Source organism: Podarcis tiliguerta (genome assembly GCF_965153285.1).
Source record: "Podarcis tiliguerta genome assembly, chromosome: 2".
Taxonomy (NCBI): Eukaryota; Metazoa; Chordata; class Lepidosauria; order Squamata; family Lacertidae; genus Podarcis; species Podarcis tiliguerta.
Window position 1 is genome coordinate 95164903 of NC_139535.1, and position 19221 is coordinate 95184123.

The following is a 19221-nucleotide window of genomic DNA, read 5'->3' on the forward strand; positions in this document are numbered from 1 at the left end:
GAGGCTAGGGCTTTTCAGTGTCCAAGTCAGAAGATGGGCCAAGACAGCTTCCCTGCAGAAGAAGTCTAGGCCTGAGAGATTTTGACAGCAGCTTCACTCTATCAGCCTCAGGGCCCAGTGCAGCATATTTCCTTACAGGGATCGACAAGGACAGGTTGGATCTCCTGCCCTTTCTTTTTAACCCTTTGCTTACAAGGTGGTTTTCTTTTCAAGAGGTAAATGAAATCTGCAACTACATATAAAAATTAGCATATCATATGCAGCTTTTTACCTGAGATCCAGCTCCGAGGGCCTTCTGGCGGTTCCCTCATTGCAAGAAGTGAGGTTACAGGAAACCAGACAGAGGGCCTTCTCGGTAGTGGCACCCGCCCTGTGGAACGCCCTCCCATCAGATGTCAAGGAAATAAGCAGCTATCCTATTTTTAAAAGGCACCTGAAGGCAGCCCTGTTTAGGGAAGTTTTAAATATTTAATGCTGTATTGTTTTTAACACTCAATTGGGAGCCAACCAGAGTGGCTGGGGTAACTCAGCCAGATGGGCGGGGTATAAATAAATTATTATTATTATTATTATTATTATTATTATTATTATTATTATTATTCTAATTTGCATCACGGCCCCATGCCCTGGATCTCGCAAACATCCATGGAGACCAGACAAATGCTTCTAGGACAACCAGAAGCAGGGTCTGAAAAACTCTAGTCTTCTGACAAAGCCATTTCTGAGTTGCTGTCCGTGATATTCCAGTTTCAGTTTCCCCACCCCACCCCTCTCGGCGGTTCTGAGAATTGGTGCAATTTCCAGCCTACACGGTTGTGAAGATGTGCTTGTGCGTGCGTGGGGAAACGCATGGAGAAATCTCAGAAGCTGTTGAGTGGGGCAGGGTGTGCTGAGCACTCAAGGGGCAAGAGGGCTTCAGCACATTGAACGGTTCTTTGCCCTTCTCCAAAAAGAAAAGTGAAAGGATGCAGATCTGCTTCATTTGAATAATTTATTCGGGTTGCAGAATTCACTATTCTCTGGAAGGGAGTTCTCATTTTTTAAAAAAATGTTGTTGGCATCTGTCTGTCTTGAGAGAGAGTGTCCCTCCAGGGATGAAGTCAAACTGCGTAGGACCTCTCCAGGGTGGAAGCCTGGGCAAATGTATATGGAGGTCTTGGGCTGCCCAGACAGGACCCCCTTCTCAGCCTCACTGATGTGGTCCGAAGGAAATCAGAGCAATACATTTGGTATCAGCTTGGCTGCAGGAGTTGCCGGAAGGAGGCGTACAAGGCACAATCAAACTGTCTTAAGGACTCCACGCCGGATTTGTGTAGGGTTTACTCCTTAGCCCTTTCTTCTCCCAAAGATGTCCCACAAGGGTGCAGGTTTAAATATATGTACAGTGGTACCTCGGGTTACAGACGCTTCCGGTTACAGACTCCGCTAACCCAGAAATAGTACCTCGGGTAAATAACTTTGCTTCAGGATGAGAACAGAAATCATGCTCCGATGGCACGGCAGCAGCAGGAGGCCCCATTAGCTAAAGTGGTGCTTCAGGTTAAGAACAGTTTCAGTTTAAGAACGGACCTCCAGAACAAATTAAGTTCTTAAGCCGAGGTACCACTGTATATATATGCACACAGAATATACAGTGGTACCTCGGGATGCGAACAGGATCCGTTCCGGAGCCCCGTTCGCATCCTGAATGGAATGTAAGGCACGACGGTGTGTCTGTGCATGCGGCATTTTGCCGCTTCCACGCATGACATCATTTTGAGTGTCTGCGCATGTGCGAGCGGCGAAACCTGGAAGTAACACGCTCCGTTACTTCCAGGTTCCCATGGAGCGCAACCCGACAGAGCTCAATCTGAAGCACATTCAACCCGAGGTATGACTGTACACACAGGTTTAGCTATAGCCACTAGCTAGATTTGGTGATGTTTCTGGCTCCCTAATGCAAGACGTTCTGAAGGGAGGGATGCCACTGCAACACACTGCAGCTTGTACAGTGCCGTACGTGTATGTGTGCGCGTGCAGCAGTGCCATGCAGCAGCTTCTCCCCCCAGCCTTCCAGGGCAAACAAATACGTTCTCTTCTTGCTGGCAAAAGATGGGCTTTTGATCTCTCCTACCCTGCCTATGCCGCTCTGCTCTGTCTTTATTCACAGCCAGTGGCTTTTTGCCTCATTAACACTACAGAGGAGAGAAGGAGGAGCAAGATCAGTGGGTTCTTCCTCTGTTTTAATCACTGCCTGGAGTCAGGAGAGACCCAATTAAAATTCCTCTGCTGTGGTCAGGAGCTGGGCACAAGCTAGTAGCTTGGGGTCCACTGTCACAGCTCCCAAGGCGGATGCTAAATTTGGAAAGCGGGAACCGTCGGCGGGGAGCTCCAGCCTCATTTGTGGCCTCTGCTGCCATGCTGTTTAACACTTGCTGCCTCCTGAAGGTAGCTTACAATAAGAAGGCACAAATTATAAACCGGAGGGGTTAAGTCACCAAAAACACAGAACTTCTGTGCTGAATTCAATGTACATTAAAAGCTGGTCACACAGTAAAGCGGGTGTTTAGAATTTCCGCCCCACAATCGGTTTGATTGTAAGATCCTTATGACAACACAGGATGGGAAGTTAGCAGGGGAGAGGCCTTGACTAAGTGGGGAAGCACATGTTTTACATGCAAATGGAATCAGGTTCGAACCCTGGTGTTGCCCATTAAAAGGATCAGAGGAGCAGGTGATGGGGAAGATCTGAGATCCTAAAGTGTGCAGTGGGCTGGTGGTGGGGAACCTCTCCCAGCTAGAGGATTGCATGTCATGGAACTGTACAGTTGGAAGAGACCCTCAGGATCATCTGGTCCAAGCCCACACAATGCAGGAATAAGCAACTGTCCCATAAGGGGATTGAACCTGCAACCTTGGCGTTATCAGCACCATGCTCTAGCGAACTGAGCTATCCTTCTGGGCAGCCACATGCCATTGGTGGGAGGGGCTGGAGGCAAAGGTGGGGAGGGCAATTAATGCAAATGTTACCTCTGTGCAGTGGGCTAATTTCTACGCACATTCATTCACCCTCCTGGGTGCTTAAGAGACTGCTACCAATTTGTGCGAAGCATTCAAGCGCATACTGGAACGTAAGGTTTGCACAGCTAAATTGGACTGGAGCACTGTCACCCTAGCACAGCAAATCCACTTTATATTTTTTAAAAAGGCAGCAGAGTTTGTGGTTTGCAAAGTGATGAGGTGATAGAGTGAAAAATGTAGGGGAAACAAATGATTAAACGGGAAGAGAAGCGCAAGCACTCTGCAAGCAAACCAGAATGAACGTTCATCGTCATATAGCTGTCCCCATAAACAAACTGAGAGTGTACACTGAATAAAGGAGTTATTTGGAGGAGCCCTCTCTCTTCCATCCAGGCAAGCAAAAAAGTATTATGGGGGTTCAAGGACACTTTCCAGCCAGGCAAAAACTCCCAAGGAAGATGTGATGGAGATAATTGCAGGGTATGTGTGACCTGGGCAGGAGCCCTGAAATTCTCTACCCCTGCCATAAGAGAGCTGCTGCCAGCAGACAAGGGTGTGCTAGACCAGGGGTCAGCAACCTTTTCCAGCTGTGGGCCGGTCCACCGTCCCTCAGACCATGTGGTGGGCCGGACTACATTTTTTTTTGGGGGGGGGGGAATGAACGACTTCCTATGCCCCACAAATAACCCAGAGATGCATTTTAAATAAAAGGGCACATTCTACTCATGTAAAAACAATCTGATTCCTGGACCGTCCACAGGCCGGATTTAGAAGGCACATCTGGCCCCCGGGCCTTAGGTTGCCTACCCCTGTGCTAGACAGACAAACACTCAGACCTGGTAAAAAGCAGCTTCCTGTGTTTGGAAAGACATCTGCCAGCATTGCAGAACTACCAAGTGACCGCTTCCCTCTGCCGCCACGTGTGACATGTATGTATTTGCCTTTATCAGCCTTTATGCAGGCGGAAATGGCACACATGGTCAAGAGAGCCTTGCCACTTCTGAGCTCTTGAATGCACATTCTCCTTAGGAAGGTCGCTTTCAGCGTTTATTAAGGCCAGAGAGCTTCCCCCAGTTCATGAATTCTCTGCACATTTTTCTTCTTCTTTTAAACATACAAAATAGGAAGGTTTGCAACTGCCAAACGGCAGACGCGGCAACAAGGTTCCCACAGTATTTTGTTCAATATTTAAGGTTGTTGTGCACTTGGAAGAACTCCTAGGCGAATGGCATGTGGACAACTGACCCGTGAAAATGGAAAACCATTCATGTGGACTGCACAAACCCATGCCAGCTCTCTGCTGATACCTGCGCAGCACTGTAGTAGCGAAGCTCCCCTAAGCACCTGGGCTACCATCAGGACTGCCTAAACAGATCCCCGGAAGAGAAAGCCGTCTAGACGTATCTACCAACAGCCCAGCCATCTAGTAAACCTTTTATACAAATGTAGTTTACAGGAAGCTTAAAGGGCCTGCTCGTATTTCCCCTTCACATTAAGCCATGCCTCTTTTAATTAGCAGGCCCTTTTAGCTACGTCAGTCTTTTACTAAGCAAGCATCATTCTAGACATTCTGACGGCCTTTCAGATAAACAAAGCTGTGTGACTGCCAGTCATTCAAGCCCGAATCGAAGACCTTGGATTTGGCGGCCACAACCTGCTGCTGTGCCACATGACCGGCTCAGAATACCACTCATTCAACAGACTCTTCCCCTCACTAACAATTAATAGAGTCATAGAACTGGAAGGGACCCTGCGGATCATCTGGTCCAACCCCCTGCAATGCAGGAATATGCAGTTGTCCTATACAGGGATCGGGATGCGGGTGGCGCTGTGGGTTAAACCACAGAGCCTAGGACTTGCCGATCGGAAGGTCGGCGGTTCAAATCCCCATGACGGGGTGAGCTCCCGTTGCTCGGTCCCTGCTCCTGCCAACCTAACAGTTTGAAAGCACGTCTCTCTCTCTCTCACACACACACACATACACGTCAAAGTGCAAGTAGATAAATAGGTACCGCTCTGGCGGGAAGGTAAACAGTGTTTCCGTGCGCTGCTCTGGTTGGCCAGAAGCGGCTTAGTCATGCTGGCCACATGACCCGGAAGCTGTACACCGGCTCCCTCGGCCAATAAAGCGAGATGAGTGCCGCAACCCCAGAGTCGGCCACAACTGGACCTAATGGTCAGGGGTCCCTTGCCATTATCAGCACCACGCTCCAACCAACTGAGCTACCCAGGCATTCAAGCTGTACCCAAACCCCAAGTGCACAGAGGCATTCAAACTTGTGTAACAGCCGCATGAGCATTTTTAAATCCAGAAATCTTTCGGATGCCTGCCTTCTCCCTCAACTGTAGAGGCATACTCAGTTTCTACCTTGCAATCGTACTGACACAACTTACCCTTACATCTGAGTACAGTAGATACCCCACCCCCCAAAAAAGGGGAGCTTATTTTCCCCAAGCGCCACAGGCTCCTTTACCCAGAGCCCATGCAAAGAGGTGCCATCTGCCTTTATGTAATGCTAACGTTTCCTCCTGAGCAGAAATGTCACAAGTGCCTGCAGCATGACGGGCTGCTAGGTTTGCCTCTTAAGAAGAAACACCTTCCGTTTAAAGGGTGCCGCTAAGCGCTGAGAAGGATACATAACTCAAAACATATTTGCTTTGGCAAAACCCTGGAGGCAGTGAGAGGAGGGGGCGGCGACGGCAGAGTTTGACTGAGAACAAGGTTAGGACAGTGCGCTCGCGAGACCCACAGTTGCTCAACACCACAGCTATTCTCCTGGTGCCCTCGTTGCCTTAACAAATGCCCCGAGGGTTCGCACAACAGGAAAGATGTCCTCGAGTTGAGCCATCACCCTCACCCTTCGACTAACATGTGGGCATCCCATTCAGACACAATCCTGCTTCCATTTATTCAGCCCAAAAGGACCATTGAAGGATGGGGACAGTAACTCACGACTCTTCCTCCCCCTTTTACGGCTGTACAGAAGTGGTTCACCTGGTGGGAGTGGATATGTAATGCTAGCTTCCCAACAGCGGAGGCGCTGCTGACACTCAGTGGGAGAATGAGAGGTGAGGTGGCAGGGAGATTGCATCAGTGGGAGTTGCTGGATTGGCTTTGCCCGTGTGCCCACACCATGCTGACCTCAGCCATGACCCTGCAGCTGGAAAGCTAGTGTTGCAGCTCTTTCCCTATTGTGAGACTGACTTCTGCTGCTGAAATAATCACAGTCCTTCAATTCTGTATTCAGCATTACCAGTGCGGATTAAGACTGTTGCTACGATGCACTGATGTGATGAAAACGTTATAGCGCTTTGAGCAAATCACCTCCTCATGGTGCAAAGTGAGTGATCCCAAAAAAGTGGCCTTATTTACTGCCCCATGCCCCTGCTATTACAGAATGGCTGAGGGGATTGCAGTCCCCTTTCTCTTGCCCATGTTCCTCCTGTTATCTTCCCAACCACTTTCCTACAAGGCACCACCAAGGACAGGGAACCTACAAATATGATTGGACTGCAACTCTTACCATGGCCACCAGCCATGTTGTCTGCGGCTGCTGGGAATTGGAGTCCAACAATTTTTGGAAGGCCCCCACCCCATCCTAGGGGAGGGATTCCAAAGCGGAGGAGAGAGATGAACAAGGGGATTCCCACCTCCTGATTCCGTGATGATGTAACAGTTTCCATAAGTCTAAGATTAAACACCCCTCCATTGTCTTACAGGAAGCAGGTGGTGCTATGGTCTAAACCACTGAGCCTAGGGCTTGGCGTTCAGAAGGTCGGCAGTTCGAATCCCCGTGACGGGGTGAGCTCCTGTTGTTCTGTCCCAGCTCCTGCAAGTAGATAAATAGGTACCGCTCCGGCGGGAAGGTAAACGGCGTTTCCGTGTGCTGCTCTGGTTTCACCAGAAGGGGCTTAGTCATGCTGGCCACATGACCCAGAAGCTGTCTGCAGACAAACGCCGGCTCCCTCGGCCTAAAGAGCGAGATGAGCGCTGCAACCCCAGAGTCGTCCGCGACTGGACCTAACGGTCAGGGGTACCTTTACCTTTGTCTTTGAGACGCTCTGCTTTTGACAGGAAATGCAAGGCTGCATAGCAAACTCCATGAAGTCTCCCAATGGGCCCTCCGCAATATCCCCTCTCAACTTACCTGTAATATTCCACGTAACCAACTTCACCAGCGACTTGAGACAGGTCTACAGTGACGTCGTTCCAGACAGGGAGCCCCGAGAGCTGCAGCACAATATTGCCAGCCATCTGCTGCAGGAACTTGAGCGTCTGCACATAGTCGCCTCGGGTGGCAAAGATCTCGTTCAGCCGCGCCAGATGCTGCTCCAGAGCCACCTTCATCTGCACAGAGGTGTTTGAGACCTGGGGAAAGACAGCAGACAGACCATTCAGAACCAGCAAGCTGGTTTCTTTCTGAACCAGTCATATTCTCTATGGGTAGAAGTGAGGGCCAAGAACAGCTCAAAGTCAAAGAGTTTCCTTCGGCTTCCGTCACGTGCACAAACACGACTTTGACCAAATCTCTTCAAATGCACTCAAGGAAAAGATCCGCTGAAACCAGAATAATCACCACCACCTCAGTTTCTATAGCCCAAATCCCAAAAGCAGATTGGTTAAATTACATATGCATGCACTAGAAGAACAGACCAAGAAAACTCTACCCTAATAATGGAACTGTAGAGTTGGCAGCGACCATGAGAGTCATCTAGTCCAGGGGTTGGCAAGGTTTACTTCATCTGGGCTGGTTCACTCCAGTGGAGATCCCTCCATGGGCTGGATCGTGTGTGTGTGTGTGTGTGCGTGCGCGCATGCACGGATGCAATTTCTGGTGTCTGCGTCTGTGCAGATGCGATTTCCGGTGTCTGCATCTGTGCAAACGCATTTTCAGCGTCTGAGCATGTGCAGACCCAATTTCAGGCACCACGGAAGCGAGTCCCTACGTTGCACTGCGCCGGTTTAGCGCAATGTGTGGGGACTTGCAGAGAGGGCAGCTCGGTTAGGGGGCGGCTTGTGGGCTGGTTAAACAACCCCCATGGTCCGCTTGTGGCCCATGGGCCTTAGATTGCCTACCCCTGATCTACTCCAACCCCCTGGAATGCAGGAATCTTTTACCCAATGTGGGAACCCTGAGATTATGCTCCAGCGACTGAGCTATCCCAGTTTATACCCCAGTTTAACCACTTGAATGGCCTCCATTATGTGAGCAACGAAGATGGCTAAAGTCTGCTCCAAATAATCTCCCTGTTTACTGGTGTTGCACTGCCACCCACAAAAAGGAACTCTTTTCCAATACAAAAGCTGCTATGGAATCTATCTATAGGCCTCCTTCTGGCCACACAGAAGTCAAAGCAGCAAGAAAGCAAGGACAAAGCTCTACACAGCAGAGCCTCCTCCCTTCAAAATATTCTGCGAAGTCAGAAAATCCATAATTGACATTTTCATAGTAGATTTTAAAAGTGAGTAACCCACCTGGAGTCATTAGGGTGAAAGGTTGGTACATATTGGTATTATTATTAGGCATAAACAGGAGCTTGGCACGCTAAAACCATCAGGCGCTCCAAGAACCAGTGAAAGCAAGCCAACTACAGGGCATGGATATATATTGAAACTGAGGGCATCATTTGAATACATTGTGTTCACTGCCTAGTACTTAAATATCGCTAGGCTTTTTGGATTACCACCACCACCACTCAGAAACAGAAAACCCAGTGCGTGTATATGTGACGTAAACCCAGGAGAAACACAAATTAAACCAAGATGCCAGGAGTACCATTAGTCCCCTAGATGGAGAGAGAGGTTTCATTTCCAAACCGGTCACCTTTTGGTAGTAGTTTGCTGTTGTTGTCATTTTGCAGCTGGGAGTTTCCATCTCAGGTCTTAAGCACTGCTGCTGCCTTTTTTTCAGCTGTGGCTTTCTGAAGAAGTCATGAGAAACATGGACCCAACAGACTCCCAGGTGATACGCTACTGGTTCTCCCTGGGCACGGTGCCATCTGAATTGTTCTAGAGCTGTGTTCTCAACAGCACCAGAATCAGAGGCGTGCGGCAACATTTTTGGCAGGGGAAGAGTTAGGGATAGAGGGGCCAACTTGCGATGGCTACTGGAAGGGGAGGGGGATGCCATGCTTGTGAGCATCACGCCGCCGCCCCTAAGCCGGGCAGAAGCTTCCAGGGCTTTGCAAAGGAGGCACCAGGCTTTAATACTCTAATTTACTACCACCAGCAGCTTAAACTATAGCCCCCACCCACCAACCCTGTGCTTTCAGCACTGGACTCTCCAGTCTTCTGTGATCTCAAGTTCTGCCTTTTCTAGACACTGGGTTTCCAAAGGTTATCAGGAAAAAGCTATGATCTGCACCCAACACTGACTGAGGGGAGTAGAACCGCTTTGTGCTTCCCATCCCTTCCTATCTCTGTCTCAATTTCTGAAACGAAATTGTCTCCATTTTCGCCTCTGGGAAACGCAGAAAGTAGGGCCAGGCTGTGAATTCTGACAGCAGAGAGCACATGCTCTCCTCCGGATTAAAACGGAGATAGATGAAGGAGGCTTTAACACAATGTTTGGCTTGTTTGCACCAGCCTCTGTGCTCTCCCTAGGAAGAGACATTGTTGTTCTCAGACAGCTGCTCTCAATCTCAGGCATTCCAGATAATTCATCAGGACCAGAGTGCTTGCATTAGATGAAAAGGGGGAAGGGGGGAAGAATAATAATATCGGCTCAACCCATCAGATTTCTTACCAGCGAATCAATCTCCGAAAGAGTGCGATTAGCATTATTTAGGGCGTAGATCAGTTGATAAACCCCATCGTTGGTTTCGCTGTTGCCATAGAAACCAATGCCAACAGCAGCACTGGGAATGAAAGAAATACAGAAATATGGGTTAGAAGAGGAGAGAATAAAAGTCAGTGTTATTTAAGGTAAGGGCTGAAACAAAGGCCTCATTTAGGCCAACCCGTCACTTTAAGATACCATTCTCAATTCCCCACAAACAGAGAAGTTACACCTCCCTTTGAATATACAAAGTACAGTGGTGCCCCGCAAGACGAATGCCTCGCAAGACGGAAAACCCGCAAGACGAAAGGGTTTTCCGTTTGCAGAGGCGCTTCGCAGGATGAATTTCCCTATGGGCTTGCTTCGCAAGACGAAAAATGACGAAAAAAATTGAATTTTTTTTTTGCTCCAAAACCCCTTATTTTGAATCGCTAAGCTGCTAAAAGCATTTTAGCAGCAAAACCGCTAATCCCCCACCCCTTAAAAAGCCGTTTTTAGCCCTTAAATCGCCAATAGCGCTAATAGCGCTACTCCGTCAATGGGCTTGCTTCGCAAGACGAAAAAACCGCAAGACGAAAAGACCCGCGGAACGGATTCTTTTCGTCTTGCGAGGCACCACTGTACATAATTGGTTTTGTCTGGCAGGGAGATGGAGGATAGCCCATCTTCCGATTTCCAAAAGCTGTCAAAAACACTTTCCCTGACAGAGCCACCTGTCAATCATGAAACTGAAAATATGGCACTTGCCAAACAGTCCTTTGTCCCTCTAAGCCCCTCAGCTGGACTATCAACATTGCTGCGTTACACATGAGGAGACCAGGTGCCCGTTTGTAAGCAGCTGCGATAGGACAGGCTTGAACTGAAACATTTTCTTTCTTTTAGAAGCACCATTCTGCTTTTAGCTTTGTCCTCCGGTCCTTTTATTCTGAATCAACTTCATGTTGGAGTTTGGGGTGCATTTCTGCCAGACTCAAAGGAAAGTTCCCCCTCAGGCGCCCAGATCAACTTGAGTCATGGTGTGTGTGTGTGTGTGTGTGTGTGGAGTGACAGAGAAATCAAACTACACTGGTATCTGGCGAGAGACACAAGAATATAAGAGTCTGCTGGATCACACCAATGGACCATCTAGTCCAGCATTCTGTTCTCACAGTGGCCAGCCAGATGCCTGCAGGAAATCTACAAACAGGATTTGAGCAAAAGAGAACCCTCCCCTGCTGTGGTTTCCAGCAATGCATATTCAGAACCATTACTGACTCCAGCTGTGGAGGCAGAGTGGCAGTCCTCTATAGTCCTCTCCTCTGTGAAGTTGTCTAATCCTCTTTTAATTTTTTTATGTTTCCAGGTGCCATAAGAAAGCTGCAGAGATAGTGCAGCTTCTGCCTTCTGGAAGAAGGTACAGGGTTACAAAGACTAGGACTAGCCTCCTGAGAAACAGTTTCTATCCAAATGAGATTTTGGTTTTAAACGCAGTGTAAGGTAGTCTTTAAGTGAGTACAGTGGTACCTCGGGTTACATACACTTCAGGTTACATATGCTTCAGGTTACAGACTCCGCTAACCCAGAAATAGTACCTCGGGTTAAGAACTTTGCTTCAGGATGAGAACAGAAATCGTGCTCCGGCGGCGCGGCAGCAGCGGGAGGCCCCATTAGCTAAAGTGGTTAAGATCAGTTTCAGGTTAAGTACGGACCTCCGGAACGAATTAAGTACTTAACCTGAGGTACCACTGTATATTGTATTCACTTATGGGGTATCAGAGTTTTTAGGGGCTGACCAGTCTGGGATAGCAGGCTTGTGGGTTTTTGAATGTGTGATGTAGATTTTTTCAATTTCGTTGTTCTGTATGGGACAATGACAATAAAGATTATTGTATTGTATTGTATTGTATTGTATTGTATTGTATTGTATTGTATCGTATTGTATCGTATTGTATCGTATCGTATCGTATCATAAAGCAGTCCGGGAGGCAGGCAAGATAAATGCTCTCTTTGATTCCCATTGCAATTATTTGCTTTGCACCCCTGGAAAGCCTTCTCATCTAGGAGTCAAGGGAAATGGCCTACCTAGACTGATAGCAGTGGAAGGGAGGGAGTGAAAGTTCTCCCCCCCCCACAACAGACTTAAAGGGACTTCATAAGATATTCACCATGATAGTCAATCTGCCCAAAGAGGAAATGCAGAAACCCCTCCAAACTCAGCACTCTGCAACTGTATAATGGGTGTGATTTGTAAGAACTAGGAAACCGCCGGAGTAGGTTTGTTATAGGAATGCTAAGGTCTTACATATATAAAAGAAACGTTTATAAATGTACAAGGTAAACACACACATAAGTATATAAACCACGTGTCTGAAATGTGGAGAACAATCCTAAAGCCATTTTGACTCTTCCAGTAACCTCAAATATTCTCCCCATTGTCCCTTTGCTCACAAATCCTGTCTTAAGGGTGAGCCCATGACCTGGATTCAGGAACTAACTATTTACAATCACAAAAGATTGCCCAGGCTGCCCAGGTAGAACAATGATTGATCATTATCAAGGTATCCTGACATAGACAGGTTTTCTGCTGTAGACCGCGCCTGTGACGTATTTCTGCTGGGGACCACCTCTTTCTGTGATGTATGTATGATGTGCAAGTAGATAAATTAAGTACCGCTCTGGTGGGAAGGTAAACGGCGTTTCTGTGCGCTGCTCTGGTTTCGCCAGAAGCGGCTTAGTCATGCTGGCCACATGACCCGGAAAAACTGTCCGGGGACAAATGTCGGCTCCCTCGGCCAGTAAAGCGAGATGAGCGCCGCAACCCGAAAGTTGTTCACGACTGGACTTTACTGCCAGGGGTCCTTTACCTTTACCTTGAGCCAAAGGCTAGGCAATTTCAAAAGTAAGAGCTTGCACACCATTGTTCTGGGTTCCTCTCCTCCCTCTCTGCGTGGGGGGAGTGGGGGACCCTGTTGCAAGATTTTAATAAAGATCAGGCTTACTAGCTGCTTTGCTTCTCAATATTCTCTGGCTGGCCTCTGTTATTTTCTCCTTCCGACAGGGGACCTACTTAAGGATTCTATATGGGCTCTTGGATACCCCATAAGGGAAAAGGAGCAGTCCGTCCCCCCCATAACAGGTTCCTGCGTCCAATTTGAGGAGGTGGCTGGGTGGTCTTGAGGTTCCATTTTTTAAATAAATGCTGAGCTAAGCCAAGCCCTTTTCGCTCAACTTGCCCCAGAAACAACCAAACGTTCTGCCGGCAGGAACGTAGGATGTCTGGATGAGTCCCACTATGAAGTGTGCTTTATGTATCGGCGCAAAAGAGCAATTGCTGCAAGACAGTCAATACTGGAAATGGAAGAAAGCCAGAGAGAACTTGCTCACATATTTCAGGTGTCTTGTTACAACCCACAGTGTTTAACCCAAACAGAGAGATGTTTTTAAGCCGCCGGTAGCAGCCAAATAGGAAATGATTGTTTCACATTTGTAATAATGTAAGAACCTTGCCAGTTTGCAGCTAAAACAGCTTCTTTTCGGAGAGAGCTTACAATTTACATTAGATAAGCAGGACTGGGGTCAGAGAGAGGCCAGAGGATGACCATGATTTAGCGGGGGGGGGGGGTGTGTTCCAGTTCTGGAGGGAGAGGAGAACGGAAGTGCTGAGAAGGTGCCAGTAGAAACTGTCTCCTCTCTTGGCCTTTTAAGACATTAGTGGTCCCCTGCCAATTGACAACAGAGCACTGCCAACCAGATTCACTCCCTCCAACTCTGGGGCTTAAAAAGGATGCTACAAGCCTGCGACACACTGAGCTGTAAGTGAGTTCTCTCCCAAACACCCAAGAGATTTGGGCCAAAAGGCAGCAGCGGGGGGGGGGGGACCCCTCCAACCTCGCCCCCGCCCCTAAGCAGATTATCAGAATCTGTTGAAAGAAATGTTCCTCTGGATTACAGCCGCTCCTTGGTTTAACCTTCAAGAAAGAATTCTAGGGTCTCTGGAAAACTCCAGCCAGAAACAATTCCTCTATGCCAGGGTAAATGCCAAGGACCCAGAGTCAGAGATCAGAACAGTAAATTGGTGCTCTTTGGTTTATGGAAGGGAGATGGGTGTGAGGAAAAAAGATGCCTTAGGCAAACCCCCTTCTCCCAGATAAATCACATTATATCTATGGGAAGGGCCCCGGGGGCATTACTGTTTTGTTGTTTTGGTTAGTTATTTACTTGTATTTTATTCTGTGAACCACCTTGATGAAAGGCAGTACAGTGGTACCTCGGGTTACATACGCTTCTGGTTACAGACGCTTCAGGTTACAGACTCTGCTAACCCAGAAATATTACCTCGGGTTAAGAACTTTGCTTCAGGATGAGGACAGAAATCGTGCTCTGGCAGCGTGGCAGCAGCAGTAGGAGGCCCCATTAGCTAAAGTGGTGCTTCAGGTTAAGAACAGTTTCAGGTTAAGAGCGGACCTCCAGAACGAATTAAATACTTAACCCGAGGTACCACTGTATATGAATTTAATAAACAACAACAACACACCAAACACACGCAGAAGGGTAGTACAATGGTACTTCGGGTTACAGACGCTTCAGGTTACAGATGCTTCAGGTTACAGACTCCACTAACCCAGAAATAGTACCTTGGGTTAAGAACTTTTCTTCAGGCTGAGAACAGAAATCGCGCAGCAGCGGCAGCAGAAGGCCCCATTAGTTAAAGCGGTACCTCAAGTTAAGAACAGTTTCAGGTTAAGAACAGACCTCCAGAACGAATTAAGTTCTTAACCCGAGGTACCACTGTATATAAATTTAACACCAACACATGCAGAATACCACGATTCACATTCATTTCAGAACTGCTAACACACTCTAGTTTTACAACCAGGTTTTTAGAATTCCTGAGATGGGCACTGGAAAGGTAGGTTTGTGAAATGCACCCATTCCTAACTGCTCAGCAGAAGCAGCCAATAAGGACTCCGACTCACGCCTCTCCTTGCTGCATTGGCAATAAAAATGATTCATCCTGGCCAGTTCGCCCCTATTAGCCTTTGAATGAGCTCCCTATTTCAAATGGGCCCCTGCTGTTTGGCTACAGCATATCTCTGGCTGTAAATAACAACAAAAGCGATGCTCGGCTATGGCTACGCTTCTCTCCGCTGCTTCCGCTGTTCACTGAACGTTGAAGGTTAGCTCCGAAATTATGGCCTGCTGATGCTGCTTCCATGGGGAGGCTGCAGCACAACTGCACCATGAAAAGTCGTGCTTTAGTGGATAAGAATGTGCCCCACTGGCATGGAAATTCCCTGTAGCTCAAATTCATGTGGTTGATGCATCTCAGAAGTAATGGCATCAAAGCAGAGCTCCTGACGCAGGGGAACTGTTTCCAGTGGTCAGGGATGGCATGGTTCTTATCAAGGCACTATTTTTAACCAAGAGAAAAATAGGTTCTCCCACCTGGAGAGGCGCTAGCAGCTCCTATTTTAATATAACTCTTATTCGCACATGTCACATTACTGTGAGTTACAATCCAGCTTTAGCTACACTTCAAATTGCGTAAACCTCAGGGTTGCACAAACACACACACACACACACACACACACACACACACACACAACTGAAAGCCAGCCTGAATACACCTGAATACCTGGGTTTGAGTTGTGTGCTTTTACACTGCTGGGAATGCTTGCGATAGATCTAAAAATTCAAACTACTGGGCAGTGCAAGCGGGTCTCTCTGCTGTCACTTTTAGGACTCCATTTGCAAATGCTTAGCAGAAGCCTTGAGAGGTTCTGCTCTTTTTAATAATGGCGCGTTTTGCAAAACAAATCCCCCCCCCCCCCAATTAGGCTTGCCTTCCCATTCAGTTTTTCTTTGCCATTTCTGCATCTAAAGGCTACTTCTTCCACGGTTGCTGGGGGTGGGGGGAGAGAAGTGAGATGCTGCCACATTCCCATCAGATATGAAGTGTGCACGCTTGCAAATTGTAATGTAATAAAATAGTTACCGTATTTTTCGCCCTATAGCCAGCACCGGGCCATAGGGCGCACTTATTTTGCAGGGGGGATAAAGGAAAAAAAAATATTTCCCCCCCCCCGAGCCCCAAAGAGCAAAGAAGCCATGACAGTGAGCGGAATGGATCCCGCTAGCTGTCCTGGCTTCGTTTTTAGCCTCGGGGCTGCGCTCAACCTCGCCATCGCTCCCGGAGCTGGGAGCAATGGCGAGGTTGCGCAACCTCGCCATCGCTCCCAGAGCTTGCTTGTGGGGCTGGGGGCGGGGGAAGCCCGAGCTTCCCCCGACCCCAGCCCCCAGAGCAGGCTGCTATCTGCAAGCCTTGGGAGCCCGGCGGGAAGTTGCGCCAGGCTCCCACGGCTTGCGGAGAGCTGCCGGAAGCCCGGGGTGCGCCCCGCTGCGCTCCCCGGGTTTCGGGCTGCAGGCTGCTGTCCGCAAGCCTTGGGAGCCCGGCGAGAACTCCTGCCGGGCTCCCAAGGCTTGCACAGAGCTTCCTGAAGCCTGGAGAGCGAGACGTCAGTGTGCACCGACCCCTCTCGCTCTCCAGGCTTCAGTGAAAGCCTGCATTCGCCCCATAGGACGCACACACATTTCCCCTTCATTTTTGGAGGGGAAAAGTGTGTCCTATAGGGCGAAAAATACGGTACTTTTCCCTTAAAGAGAAGCGGGTGGGGAGCCCTTCTGATTATAATGTCAGCCCTTCGGGATCAGAGCAAAAGACCTACGAAATGGCTATTTGAGGAAACCTGTAAGCTTCGCTGGCAGAAGAGGAATATTTGTCTACATACTTCCCCTGTTCTTCTGCAGGTGGGTGTTTTTTTTTGTTTTTTTATGGCTCCATCGATGCCTTTAGTACTAAAGAAGATTCTTTTGGGTGGGTGGGGATAGGGGAGCAGAAAGGGGTCTGCTTATATAGGAAGGAGCTCCAGCCTGGAAAGGCAAGCTTGACTGATCTAAAGTAATAGGTTTGAAGAGCAAGAACAAACCTGAAACTCTGGATTCTCCATTCCCACAGATTTCCCTTAATCATCCATTTTATAGCATACAGCAAGCAGAAAATAGAAGTCTGCTAGGTGTAGCGTAACAGGCGGGGAGCTTCGCTCTGATCGATGCTCTTGCTACGCATTTAAGATTCGAAGAACCAGATGCCCAGCAGTCAGTGCAAGAGCTGCTCTGTATTGTTGCACTCGCAATCAAAGCGCCCTGGGGACCTGAAAAGCACTTAGGATATTTATTACTCTGCCTACCCCTCATCTCACTCATCCAAAGCTTATGGATAGGAGACAATATAGCCAGAATTTCAACAAGCCTAAAGCCCCAGGGGTGGGGTGGGGGAGGAATCATGTGTTTGGGTTAGGGAAGAAGGCAAGTCATGGGAACAGCACGCCGGTTTAATCAGCATGTTTACTCCCAGATACAGATACTTCCATTCAGCGAATAAAAGATCACCCTCAAACTATTAAGCACTAAAGCCCTTTGGAAGTCCCTGGAACGTAGAATTGAATGAGCTGATTGAGAAGGGTTTGTGCAGTAAAAGGCTGAAGCCAAAAGGGTGCCCTGAAAACCTCCCAGCAGATGTAGGTAAAAGGTAAAAAGACCCCTGGACAGTTAAGCCCAGTCAAAGGCGACTATGGGGGTGTGGTGCTCTTATTGTTTTCAGGCTTGAGGGAGCTGGCATTTGTCCACAGACAGGTTTTCCAGGTCACGTGGCCAGCATGACTAAACCACTTCTGGCACAATGGGACGCCATGACAGAAACCAGAGCGCACGGAAACGCCGTTTACCTTCCCGCCACAGCGGTACCTATTTATCTACTCGCACTGGCGTGCTTTCAAACTGCTAGGTTGGCAGGAGCTGGGACAGAGCAACGGGAGCTCACCCCGTTGCGGGGATTCGAACCGCCGACCTTTTGATCGGCAAGCCCAAGAGGCTCACTGGTTTAGACCACAGCGCCACCCGCATTCCTCAGCAGATGTACGAATTGGGGGAGACATACCAAGCTGATAATACAGTGGTACCTCGGGTTACAGACGTTTCAGGTTACAGACGCTTCAGGTTACAGACTCCACTAACCCAGAAATAGTACCTCGGGTTGAGAACTTTGCTTTAGGGTGAGAACAGAAATTGTGCTTCGGCGGCGCAGCGGCAGGCTCCATTAGTTAAAGTGGTACCTCAAGTTAAGAACAGTTTCAGGTTAAGAATAGACCTCCAGAACAAATTAAGTTCTTAACCCAAGGTACCACTGTACAGCGGTGTTATTTCCTCTGTGTTTGCAGCTATGGGTGGCCAGATGTCGAAACCATGTGCCTAGTTCTACTATTTCTAATCTCTGAGAAAGTAGAAGGAAGATCAGGGCCTGAAGATGGGCAACTCCCACTCCCAACTTCATCCTTACAGCCAGAAGTAACCCAACCATGAAAGCCTCAGGCAACTGAGTTCATCTGATCACTCTGCCTTGCATAAGAGGCAAGGTGAATTGAGCGCAGATCTGCCACCAGGGATGAAACCACGTGTCTCAGGCAGAGGCCAGAGTTAAGAGTGTAAAAAAATGGGGGAAGAGGCTTTGTTTTCTCCAGTACGCCCAGGATTGGCATCCCAACCACCTCCCAACCTGTGTATGAACCCCCCTATCCAAGCCGAGCGATTTGCGCAATGGCGATGCGAAGGAGGCAGAGCCCATCGGTGTACAAAATGGACGGCTCTCCTCACCTCACAGCTGCAGCTTCCCCACTGAAGAAAAAGACGAACAGGAAGCAAAATGAGAACATGCGCTCACAAACTGCTCCACTTGTGGTACAAATGTTTCTCCCTTCTGTCTATGCATTGCCAGGCTCTCTAGTAGTGAAATTCTGCATTCCGTTTCCGCAAAGGGGTGGCTTGGCAGTTGTGAGCAAGAGAATTCATTTTCTGTAGGTGGTGCAGTCGGGTAACTTGTGTAACGGCAGGAAGGGAGCAGCCAGCACAGGGACACAACAAATTGTAGCTGCCATTAGGAAGGCAGGTGGGCACCCCAGCCCTAAATTGGGGGAGCAGAGAGAAAGGGGGCCCCTTTGAAGGCAAGGCGGCATCTCAGCAACTAAACATTTCCCCCATCTCAGGGGAAATTGATGAGTTTCACTTGCACTGATTATTTTACCAAGATACAATCCTCCGCCCCCAAAAAGCTAAATTAACTGGCAACTGTGCTGTGCTGTGCTGTGTGTGTGTGTGTGTGTACACACACGCCACAAGAGATGCTGGTATGGCTTGATCAAGTCAAAGCACTCCTTGTCTTTCTGTTTTACGTATTCATATAAAAAAATATTTACATACATATTTACATATTTATGAATTTTACATTCATAAAAAATTCGAGAGTGTTTACAACAATTATATATGAAACCATCCAATTAAAATAAAAAAACCACCACACATACAAAAAGTTAAAAACAGAAACCAGCAAACTATTAATGGAAAGATGCAT

At 48.3% G+C, this 19221-nt stretch overlaps 1 protein-coding gene across 3 annotated transcripts in view; it reads right to left on the minus strand.

Annotated features, from left to right (window-relative positions):
- Window positions 1–19221, minus strand: part of TTYH2 (tweety family member 2) — a 77105-nt gene that overhangs the window by 22513 nt on the left and 35371 nt on the right. For all 3 annotated transcript variants that reach the window (XM_083427630.1, XM_083427631.1, XM_083427632.1), the window contains exons 3-4: window positions 9747–9858; window positions 7149–7369 (exon numbers count right to left, since the gene is read on the minus strand). In XM_083427630.1, the coding sequence (XP_083283756.1) occupies window positions 7149–7369; window positions 9747–9858 (333 nt within the window). The remainder of the gene's footprint in view (window positions 1–7148; window positions 7370–9746; window positions 9859–19221) is intronic.